This window comes from Haliaeetus albicilla, chromosome 11 (genome assembly GCF_947461875.1).
Source record: "Haliaeetus albicilla chromosome 11, bHalAlb1.1, whole genome shotgun sequence".
Classification (NCBI taxonomy): Eukaryota; Metazoa; Chordata; class Aves; order Accipitriformes; family Accipitridae; genus Haliaeetus; species Haliaeetus albicilla.
In genome coordinates, this window is record NC_091493.1 from 13,724,392 (window position 1) to 13,737,052 (window position 12,661).

A 12,661-nucleotide genomic window follows, 5' to 3' on the forward strand; every position below is an offset into this window, starting at 1 on the left:
TTTTTTTGTGGAAGCATATATATGAAAGGAAAGCTAAGCAATTTTCTTTCACTAACTTACCTGAGACAATCTCAAAGTTTCCAAGGTCTCTAGTTCCTTGCTTCTGGTTACACAGCTTGTATAGACAACTGCACTAAAATCCAGGCTGAGCAATGAAGTCACTTATGACACGCATGGAAGTACAGTCTTGAAGGTGAGAGAAATTACAAGACCATTGATTTATAACACAAGTTTATAAATATTTACCTTGTTGTTCTAAATTCTTTCCATCATTTATGTTACTGTTCAAAGGATCACAAGAAATCACTCAAGAGGTATCCCATCCACACTATACAAGAGGCATTGTAGACTTGGGAATATGTACATTTTGTAGCAAAGAAGGTTTACAGGTAGTTCCTTGGGCAGAGCTGCCCCTTGTGGCAGGGCTAGAGGAGTCTAATCTGTGTAGTAGTACTAAAGTCAAAGACACACTGTGGAAGGGTTGCAGTCTACAGTGCTTCCATAAGCTTTGCTTGCCTTGGAACCATATACATGGTGTTTTCCAGGGAATAATCACAGCATGTGCAGTGCAGGTTTCCACAGCTGACCCCCATCACTATGTTTCCATGCCATTCCCCAAGGACACCATAACTCAGTATGCGGAAGAGCTTTGCTCTTCTTATCTATCCATGTGTTCATGTCACACCACAGTAGGTATTGCAGCTATTTGGGATCTTCAAGACAAGAGTGCATTTCAACTAGGCTTCCAGATATAAATAACTTGCAGCCAGTCACTAGTGCTCTTTCCCAAAATTTGAATTTACAACCTTGACTTGAAAGACTTTACATGCTGTTGTTACTGCCTCACCTCCGTCTGCCTCTATTTCTGTGTTACTATAATTATTCTTTTTAGTCTTTTTCATTCTTCCAGAGGTGCCCTGTGCTGCTAAATAGCCAAACAGTAAAGAAAACAGCCTCATTTCATGCACAGAACCAGCAGCAAAGGAGAGCTAACAGGCTGCATGAGGTCAGCACTGCTTCTTGACAGAGCCTAGCATTTGCTAACCCATACATGTTTTTGTCCAAGCATCCAGCTCCACACCAGACTCTCACTAAACATTTATCAACTTTTATCTGTGTGGTGTTATTCTGCACCATTTTGGAAAATATGCTCTACCCAGCCACAAGTAGTCTTAAACTAATGACTATCTTTTGTAAAAGCACAGTGAAAGATATTTAATTAAAAGTCCAATATTTCTAATTTGAGAGTTAAAGCACAAAAAAAAAATCTCGTGCACATCAGATTGTTTTAGTAGGTTTTTTTCTAATTAGCAGTGCTACACCATCTTAACATTTTCTGTATATATTTCCTATTTACTCTTTAGATTGATTACTTTGTTGGCACCTACCATAGGAGAGTCCTCATTCATGTTTGAGTTCCTATGCACTTCTAGAAGTTTTTAGCAATCACTCCACCCCCCCAGTGCATTAGTGGATGTCCTCAGCTAATTATGTGCTCCTACTGCCTTTATTATATGGGAAAAGAGTATTTTCACTCTCATCTGAATCTTCCATTAGACAGTTTTTCCAACTTAAACAACTCATCTAAGAAAAGATGCTGCCTCTCTCTAGAAGCCATGTTTCTCTTGTGCCATTTTAGCTCCATTCAAGAAAAAGAAATCAATGTTACTGTTTTGTAGTGCCTGTTCTTTCACTGCAAAGTCACCACACTATGTGATGTGATCATATTACAAGTAATCCATAATTGAATTTTTTTTTTCTCAATTTAAAAACACCCAGATGAACTGGCCAGACAGGAGAAGTTTGACCTCCATTCAAGCTCAGACAGTATTTACCTCTAGTGAAATAAATGATTGCTACTTCCAAACAATCTTGTCAATATTTCTTCTCCACAATGTGTTGGAATTCATCATCTCCTTTTCTTTCTCCTTGCCACCTAACAGATAAAAAGGTATCTTGAACTTTATAAAAAAAATTAATGGTCATTTTATCAGCAGATGAAAATCACTGTTGGTTCCTCATGGTATCCTTATGTAAAGTTACAAGACCCTCCAAAACTACAAAAATTACTTAACTGCAAACAACTCAGACCATGTCTAAACAGAGTCAGGCGCCATATTTCCCTGGTGAGGGCATTTTATAAAAAGTCTCCATTCACAATAGTATGTACAGCATGAAAACTCATAGCGGGTCAAATCAACCTCCGCTGTTCCACATCTGATCCTAGGCAGTAGAGGACACTTACAGGAAGGTGTGGATATAGACAAGACACAGCAACCACCTCTGAGCTTACTTTGCCATCCTCTGGCATGGCCAAGTATCTCTGCATTCCTCCAGTTTCTCACCAAATAGATTAACCTCTGTAGAGTCTATTCAATAGCTGAAATACAACCACATGGGCCACCAAGCCTTGCTACATCACCCTGAATATTGGAGATCAGGATGCTTTTGTCCAATTTAGGAGAAAAAAAATGAAATCCTTATTTCAGGATTTCTTTATATTCATTGCAGTGAATTAGGAGTTTACTCAATTGCCAGGCTTGCTCTTTTCTCCAGTCCTCGTCTCCATCTCTGTATTTCATCTTCCCTAGTTGCTTTCCTCTATCTATGGACTTTTCAGTCCTGTAGGGCTTGTTCACATCGTCTCACAAGGGATGGTTTGTGCCTGAGTACTCCCATGTAACTGGCTCAGGCAATAATATTAGATTACTGAAGATGATAATCTGTACTCTGGATAGCTCAGGGGTAGCCATTCAAGCACATATGCTGGGTCTGTGAATGGCTTGTGCAGCTATGCTCAAATCTTGATTTCCTATGCATACCTTTTGTTAGTGGGTCCCGGGAGAGGAGAGCAGCCACACTTCCCTGCCACCTGCTCTTTGTTCCTGGAGGCTTGTTTCACTCCAGGAAATGATCCTGTGCCAATTCCCCACAAGGAATGTCTCAATTCAGGCCTGTGCTCTTACTCCACATACACTATCTGTGAGAATGAGCTTTTAATCTCTCTGGGGCAGGAAAAGTCTTCTCAGCAATTTTACAGCTGTGTATATACTTCAGAGTGCTCTATAAATACAGCTCTAAATCTCTGTGTTTAAGAGAGATGGTGGAGCATGTATTACAAGAAGTAATATAAGAGCCTGATAACAAGGCTGCTGCCATTCATTCCCCAACTCATCCACAGAGTAGAGAATCTGGCGGCTCTTGCACCTGAGCTGCAAAACTGCTCCTCATCCCAAGGAAGCTCTGCATGCATGTTTGTTTTCATGACTGAATTGTGCCACTCTTTTTGCCATTGTGCTGTTCCTCCTTTTGCGTTTCCACCATGTCTCTCAAGTGGTAAACCTCCCCGTGAGAGTGCTTACAGGAATTCACAGGACATGGGGCAAAAATTGGAGGCCTGTTGATCTCAAGGCTTATTGAGGCATAGAAGACCAAAGAACTACCCTGACAAAGCTGCTCTATGGCTATTCCAAAAGTAGTTTCCTGGGTAGTTATTTTAGCTACTCTAAACATAAAGAGACATCTCAGATGGGACTTAAACCTACCTCTTATTCTTCCAAGGAATTTGGATTTTGTAGTTCTTTATGCTCCTTCTTACCCTGCTCTAGCAATGGAGCCAGTCCTTATAGCCATTCACTGGCATTCTTGGCACTATAACAGCCCAGATGCCAAGCTTTGAATTCTTGTTTTCTTCCCCTGCCCGCTATAGCGGCAACATCTGCGCCTGTGGTTGCTTCCTGGCTGGCCTCTTATCAAGGCTTCTTCTCTGACTTTGTGGCTAACTCCAGTGCTGTTTGTGATGACAGCTGTTGCACTGGTGCAGAACCAGCCATCTGGTGACCAACTTGTCCTCTTGGACACTATTTTCTTCCAGCTGTCAGGAATTTACTGTTGGACTGGAAATAATTTGGTATGTAAATACATTCTTCATGATATCCAAGCTATTATTTCCATTGCCAATGCAGTGGTCCCATAATTCCCATACCTGGGTGCATCCACAGCCACCTTTCTTCTCTCAGTATGGGGAGGGATGGATCTGATCACTCAAGCCCAATAAACTTTTCAACAGTTTCAGGTCTACAGGTATGATCTTTTGACTCTTTAGATTTAATAAACCCTCCCCAGCATGCCCATACTTGTGTGCTCCAGCAGTGAGAATACAGATCACCCCAGACTTCTGCTTCTCTGAACTCTAAAAAGAGATTTTCACCATTTAGCTCACATGGTTATCATTCATTCCTAGCTGGCCTGTCCCAGAGGCATGCTGCTGACAGAGGCTGCTTGCTCTCTCTGAGCATTGTGCCTCTAATCTGCAGCCTTCTTATCACTGTCTCTCAGATCTACAGCGACAGTTGAGGGCCTCATTAATGTCCCTGTTGCCCCCAGAGAAAAAAGCAGAGGGTCTGTTGCTCAAGAATGCACATTGCATTTCATCCTTTTTCCCCAGTGCATAATTTTTTATTGGACTAAAAATTTACAAATTCATGATAGTATGTGTGTCTTGAGGGAAGTATAGCTAGCTATGGCTCCTTAAACTGTTAACCTAACAATTATCCTGCCAGCTATAGTTATAGAATCTGTTCCTATTCACATATCTAATCTGCCATTTAATCATCTCATTTGCTCCATTAAGACTTGAAGTAATAAGTCCAGAAAATTATAAGTGTTTTACACTTGAATTTTGATGCAATCCTTTATCCATCAGTGGTGCGATCAAGTTGTTCCATTCTACAGCAAAAAAAAATATTCAGTCTTCTAAATACAAACATAAGCAGCCACATTATTCCATTCTGCTTCTTAGTGGAAGCAGTTTTCCTCAAGGATGCCTTAGTAATGCTTTCTCTGATATCTAACGCTTCATAAGGGTGAGCTTTTTGTTTTAAGGGTTTGGGGTTTTTAACTGACTTTTGGGGAATGCAGAGTTCATGCAGTACATGTAGACTGGGACAGCAATAGTTCACAATCAAAAGTTAATGCTCAGGACAGGAATTGCTATATAAATTTAAATTTATTTCAGCTTCATTCCCCTGAGGCAACAGCTTTAGCCACTGCTAAATGCTTTCCTGGTGGAGCTGCAAAAGATTATTTCCACCCCGCAACTACCAGGAGAAAATTAAAGAAAGACGCACAAAAATTAAGAATGTAAGAGTGCCCACCCCTGTAGTTTTTACTGAAAATATGGACTGCCAAATCCTGGATGCTTGCATTTAAAAAAAAGACAATGAAAATTGAAGTATTATATTTAAACTCTCCATTTAATAGAAAAAAGCATACCTTTCCCAGAGAAACATAGCAGGATTTTCTGTTGTTTTACAAGCTCCATTTCACCTCTTTCTAAGGAAAGGAATTATTTTTTCAGCCAAATAGCCTGTCCCCTTCTCCACACTCTCTCTCCAAATGCATGGCTGAGTTTTCATGCTACCAGCCTCTCAGCAGCAGCACAGGACTCTTGCAGCCTCCTCAGCTATTTGGATCTTCTGCATAATTCAGGCAATCCCCGAAACTAATACACAGTGTGCCGCAGCCCGACCCTGCCGCACCCCTCTTGAGCCAGCATCTTCTCCTTCCCCTCTGCTTCCACCATGCCAAAGCTGGTAAGAATTGTCCAAGGATTGCCTGTGCCAAGAAAATCCAACCTTGACGGACACACAGCTCTTTGGCTGTCTAACATCCCACCCTTTTAGCATGGTGTAAGAAAGGTCGCAAGGTTGTAAGATTATTAAAGTCCTCCGCAATTAGTAACAGTCAAATAGCAGCAGGACAAGAACAGTTGCTTCTCAGGGTGTTTGAAGGGGTTTTTTTGCCTTACAAGAAACCCATGAAGAGAAAACAGCAAATGGAGATAAGCTGGGACTTCATTTTATGCAAAAGTTGGACTGAAGGGGTTTTGGGACACAAACCACACAAGCACACTACCAGTTTTGAAGCCTCAGCCCTCCACTGCCTCACCAGAAACGTAGTCCAGGCTCTGCTCTGCACCACTCCTTCCAGCTGGCCCTTGGCAACCTGCTTTCCTGCGTTCGTAACCCCTCTCTCCCCAGCCTCTGTGTCGTAACATGCTGGTAACAATAACATTTCTGAAATCAAAATGCTTTGTAGGCCAAAAAGCTGAGCTCCATCAACACAGGGGGAAAGCAAACCACGGAGAGCTATTGTTTCTGAAAACTGTCCAAAAACTCTTGGCGCTTCAAGGCATTCCCAATGTCCTTTGCACTATTTCCAGGAAAAGTTATTCCCAAGGCCTTGTGTATTAAAAAAAAAATCTGGCTTATATCAATAAACATGATAACTGCTGTATTTCTTCTCTTAATCAGAGCACAGCTAGCATGTAGAAGCAATCAGAGCTGAGTCGAATAGCCTGTTTTAAGTGTAGCATTTCAAAACTCTCAAATTTGCTGTTGAGGAGCATAAATTAACTCTTGGGACTCCTGAAGCTGAGCATCATGTTTGACTACATTTATGTAATGCAAATTCTTGAAGAAAATTTGTGGGAAGGTGTTGGTGGAATAAGTGATAGAAAAGACAGAAGGGCAGTTTTTCTGACCAAATAGACTTATTCAACTTGTCTGTGTTGTGGCAGAAGCACTGCCTGCACCCGTGGTTTGGTTGCAAGCTTAGAAACAGGATTGCTGGTTCTGATCTCAAATCCTAACATACTGACTTCCAACAAGTCATTCAAAGCTCAGTGGGGCTGCAGGGGGAGGTTAAAGGATGTAGAGGAGATGAGGTGTCCATCTACTTCCCTTATCCTCTATCTGATACAGGGAATCCAATTTGCAATTAAATTGTAAATGAAGTTAGACTCAAAGACATATAATATGTGGGCCAGGACAGACAAAACTTCAGGCAATATCTGGGTAAGAACATTGAATCGGTAACAAACCATTGGCAATCACTGCTGAATTACTCCCATATATTGTTTTTACTAGCCGTGCAATATAAGTGTTGCACTTATAATCCAATACAACCAAGCAAGAATTTGCAGACATCCCTTGTTCAGGATAATAGAATATATTTTGTCTCATTTTAGCTATTCAGAGAGCTGAGAAACCATTCTATTCTCTGGATTATGAGCTGTTCTTGCAGTGTTACATAGCCAAAAAAAAAAAGCTCTGAATGTCTCTGTTCTTCCTATCCACTGGGTCTCAAGTGGGTGGCTTTGGAATGAAGAACTTATAAATGAAAACTTAGATGATCAGATGTACTTTAAGATTTTACAGATAAAGGAAAGTCTTTAGGATTTAGGAAAGGCATGAAAAGATAAGTGGCCATAACTTTGTAATTTATATTTATATTTATCCACCCCCTGCTCCACGAATCACATTTTGAAGAGAAAAGCAAGAATCTAGTATCCCTGAGAGAAGCTTATGGCTTGTTTTCAGGTTTCACACCACATGCTGTCTCTACCACAGTCCCATGGAACAACCAACCGCTGTCTTCAAGAGAAGGCACTGTGCAATGAAATAGTCTTTCAGGGAGATTTCACAAAAACAGAAATTATGGGTTAGGAAATTTTGTATGTTTTTTCAAACAAATGGTGCACTTTATGATGTTCTACCTCACATCTCTAGCACCTCTCTACCTAGTAGACTTTCCAAACACTTAACCTTACTGCAATATTTAACGTGGGTATTTTATTTTCAGAATGATTGTGAAACCCTTTACATGTCATGGAAAATTAAAGAACAAAGATCTACTAAAAGCAAAGCAGTTTCATTCCCTTGTTTAGCCAAATATACTTCCAATCCAATGATTTCGCAAATATTATTAAAAATACATAGTCAATATATTACAGGTCAAAGGGTTGCATTGTGAGGTAGGGTGGTTTGGTTTGGTGGGTGGTTTTTTTTTAGTTAATAGCTTTGCAGCTGCTCTACTTCAAAAATTTCAGCCTCAGAAATATGGGACTGAGTATTGGGAAAACCTCATTTAGCTATGTAATATCTCTGTGTGGTTAAGACAGTTTTCTTGTTGTAGCAGCTAATCCTAACCTTGGTAAACCCTGCTGGTGTTGCCGGGTAATGGGACTCCCATGCTTGAGGTGTTAATGCCTTTGGGACATCTCAGTTACTGGAGCCAAGAGAACAAACTCTTCTGTCTTACTGCTTTTATAAATATAGTCCCCAATTAAGTCTTTTAGTAAATTGTCTGCAACAAAGTTAGCACCACCATTATGAAGAAGAATGACATTAAGTATTGAGGCCACTCTGAACCAATGCAGAGCTCAAAAAAAAGTTTCATCCCTTCAGGACAGAAATACAGTACCTTTATAATTACTAGGAGAAAGCTCAGTTAAGCATAAAAGTAGGCTTCACATGGATAATAAAGAGTAACAGTGACAAAACCTTGGATCTAATCTGATTTCCTTCCCTTCACTGTAGAGACCCCTGGAAAAGCCGGATGGCCTGGATGTTTCAGATCAGAGCAAAGAACATCCCCAGCATCTGTGTGAGAAGTGCAAAGTTTTGGGCTACTACTGCCGCCGTGTGCAATAAACCTTCAAAGTGGCCTCTTCCCGTCCCCATCATCCTTAAAGATCCTCTGGCAGCACGTGATCAACAGCAACACAACAAATCAAGATAAAAGCTAAAATAATTGCCAATATTGCCTATCTAATAATATGCCTTACCATTAATAGAATGTAACATTTCTGCTGTGCATGTGCACGCATGCAGCAGGTATTTACAGGACTATGATTTGTATACATACATATATATGTAAATTTATATATATATATGTACACACACCTATATAAAGCGTTACTGATAGTGTTCACAACAGAACCACAGTTGCAGGTTCTACCGATTGTTTACACAGACCCTATATCATGGCCAGGTGAAATGAAGTACTATTCAATAGGCAAGGTGTAATATTCACAAGGAATATATGTTATGTGTGTGGCTTTTGCAGTGGTTAAGTAACTGTGGGGCCACTAATTGCAAGCACTTGCCCACAACACGAATGTTATTCCTATTATATGACAAGACAAAGGAAGATGAAACAAGCCACAGCATAAAAGAAGGAAAATTATTGTTTTCCCAGTTTTAGAAAGTCTGAGAGTTTTGTGCTGCTGATTTCTTGGACTTTTCCTATATGTTGCCATCACTTGGGCAGGGCTTAGACAAAATCATTTTTGCAAGATGTGGCAAAAAAAGTGAAAAATTGTTTTGAGGGTGTGGGTTGGGTAGAAAGGGAATGCCATAATGGGACCCAGAGCATCAGGAAGGATTCCAAGAGTTTTTTGGAGGAGACAAAATTGGCTTGCTTGTGTGGCTAACAGATCCTTCTCTTGTCATATAATCCCGCTGAAATGGTCCCTGTATGTGTATGGGTTGTTCATTAGGCCACAAGCACACTAAATTTACTGTGAATAAGGGGGGATAAGAATACTTAAAACTGTCCCCAAACCCCTTAATTGAAAGATTAGCCAAACTTACTATTTATAATAGTTTTAAAGCCACTTTCTGGAAATATTTTTATGTCCTGTTTTCTACTGTACAAATTTGTTATAATATAAAACTTGTTAGCCATAAGGGTGTTTTGAGGCAGGGGAACACTCTATATAACCTTCCCTCTTTATGTCTTCCTGAAGTACCTACATACCTGAGGAGAAATGTAGGAGTTAATATTTCATTACCCCATTTCAGGTAGAACTTTGTGCAGGGGCATCCTGCTGCAAAGAAGTATCTCATCAGGGATTGGGAAATGTCATGAACTGAAAGTACCTCAAGACAGTATCCTGTTTGTATATCTACGTAAGAGTACATTGGCAAAAGGACACAACAAGCAATTCACTTGCAGCATTCACTAAAAGTTACAGGGATAATGTTTGTATAGGGTTTTTTTAATCAACAATTTCAATTTTTATGAAGCTTCCTTTAGAGAGATTGATTTGTATGAATGATACTTAGTGGAAATACTTTAAATCCTAAATAACTTGATGTGAATTAAATTTGTTTTGAGGATTCCATAATGTTAAGACAGAGGGGGTTTTATGCCAAGTGATAGCAGGATGTTACCAGTATGTACAGTCAAGCTCTTGTAGAACAAATTGAAAACTTACGGTAAGCATTTGTATAGGAAACGTGAAGCTCTGCAAATTTGCTCTAGGGTGAAACTTTTGCCATTTCCCTGCTTTACTATAAGCACAGCAAAATTGTTTCTGCTTATTCTGGTGGTAGTGTCATGTACGTATCTTGCAAACTTCATTATTTATGGGTAGCCCAAATGACCCAGCCTACTGGTCAGAGCAGCGGATAAACATTGGGACTCCTGGCTTCTGATCACAGCTCTTCCATTAGCTCCCTGATCTCCGGCAAGTTACAAGATCCTTTTGGACCTCAGTTTCCTCCACTGCAAAATGGGGATAATAATACTTCAGTATTCCTACCTCACAGGAGAGTTGTGAGGCTTACTTAATATCTATAAGTGTTTTGACATCACTGGATGAAAAGTGCTATGTAATGCTAAAATAGTATTAACTAAATTAACCACTTCGAAACTAGTTTTGCCCAGTTGGCAATTCCATCGACTAAAAGAGCTGAAAATAATGTTACTGAAAGTTAACACTAATAACAGTTCAGTTGCCTCAGTGAAGATATGCAGTTTTAGTATTTTCAAATGGAAACACACTTTGCACAGACTCAGAAATTAGCTTAGAGACAAATTCTCTAAACAAAGATACTAAACTGCCCATACAAATAAGAAAATACACAGGCAGATCTAGGGGTAGATTTTCAAAGCTTGACCTCTAGTATTAATCTCCATAGTTTGTTTCAAGCACAAGTAATTTTAAAAGAGCTGCATACTAAACCAGATCTATTTTTTCCTCTTGAGCACTTAATAGTACCTGAACAAAAAAAAAAAAAAAAAAAAACAAAAGGAAAAAAGTCACCTTGATGCTTCACATCCAGCTAAAGGACATGTAGAAAAAAACCCTTAGATGAAGAGAAGGGGAAATGTTGTTTTATTTTTTCCCTGAAACTAAGATGTTGCTATCAACCATTTTTTTCTGCATTGAAACAATATTCCATCTTATGATAACCACTAGATCAGTAAAATAGCACATCCTTTGACATAGCTACATCAATATACAGCACACCACCAGGTTCTGAACAAAGGCCAGCTAAAAGATAACATTATATGCAATTGTTGCTATTTTCATGGCAGTCCCCTGTTAAAAATTGTTTATCCAGATTCAATGCTGCATGGCAATGCCTTTAGCTTATGAGTTTTTAGGTTGTACTGAAAATACACGTGATCAACTTTAATACAGTTGATGTCTATAGGTGTAGAATAATAATTCTTAAGAGCATACTTATGAGAGTTTAATATTTATATCATTGATATTTTCCAAAGCAGCAGACATATAAAGGTATTCAAGTAATCTTTAGCATATTTGAAAAAGAGGAGGAGAACATATTCTCCCCGCACTCATTCTGGGGAAAAGCAGATGGAGAACAAAACGCGCGGAAAAGCAAGAAGCAACACTGCCGTAATTTGTACTGCCTAACTCGAGAGACTGCAAATCCATCCCAGTGCAGGATGTGGATTTGATCACGCCGTGGGCACCCCAGGGCTGGAAGCAGCCTGCTTGTCTTGCCAACCCTGCCAAAAGTTGGGTGAGGAGGGAGAATGACCTGCAGTCCCTGGGGAGCAGCCACAACCCTCTCTCCCCTGCAGCCGTGGGGCTGAACTCCTGCTTCTCCCAAGCTGTGTGGGGTCATCCCCTTCTCTTCTGCCCTCGGTGCACAGGGCTGAAACCTCATTTCCCTAACGAGATGGTGCCTGGGGAAGATGACAGCACCACGCTTACACAAGGGGAGTGTTCCTCTGTCCCTCCCTGTATGAGGTTTGCTCATAGGAGCCAACCCTGGGCATTTACTCCATGCTCATCTGTATATATTTTGTGGGTTGCTGGAAAAATAAATCCACATAAGTAATGTACAACAGCTTGTGACCATTGGCTTTTAGTTAATGGCACAGGAGGGAAATTTCTCAATTTTTATTTTAAAAAAGAAGAAAAAAAGATTGATTACAAAATGTAGATTTCTTCTCTTTTTTCCCCACCAAAGGTAATTCACCTATAGACCTAACTAACTCTTTCCAAATTGGAAAAACCTTAAAAACTCAGATTTTTGACTAGAAAGAGGATGAGTTGATTTACCTCTTAGATTTTTCTGATTTCTTTCTGATGTTCTCTTTAACCAGCTCTGTGTTTAGAACATCAGCTAGTAAGCCTTGAATGCATTTTTAGACATTTTAGTCTTCCCAGAAGCAAAGCAAGCATCAGTAAGAAGAGTTTTAAATCAATACAGGCCCCCCTAAATTGAGTATTCTTTAGGGGTGTACCTGAGACAAATTTGGCTCTGTGCATTTATTTGGCAAACTGGATATTTAACTTCAGATGCTTGCTGTTGCCTGTCTACTAATCCAGCCAGTGCACACTTTTTTCACTTTTTTTTCTTTACCCCCCCTTTTGGGATTTTTAAACTTTCATTTATTTCTTTAAAAAAAAAACCTACAAACATTTTGTTTCCCCAGTTGGTCGGAACATTTCGTTTCCCCAGTTGGTCGGAACATTTCACATGGAGTTTGTCCTTAGCATTGGAACTGCTCTGGAGAAAAGTATCAGTGATTTGAAATGCGTGGTGTACGTTTT

The 12,661-nt window shown here is 39.9% G+C and overlaps 1 protein-coding gene across 1 annotated transcript in view; it reads left to right on the forward strand.

Moving 5' to 3' along the window:
• The window catches only part of ZCCHC24 (zinc finger CCHC-type containing 24), a 114,465-nt gene extending 105,957 nt beyond the window's left edge, over positions 1–8,508 (forward strand). Inside the window, exon 4 of the mRNA XM_069796189.1 lies at positions 8,382–8,508. Within this exon, the coding sequence (XP_069652290.1) occupies positions 8,382–8,495 (114 nt within the window). The 3' untranslated portion in view covers positions 8,496–8,508. The remainder of the gene's footprint in view (positions 1–8,381) is intronic.
• The last annotated feature ends 4,153 nt before the right edge of the window (positions 8,509–12,661 follow it).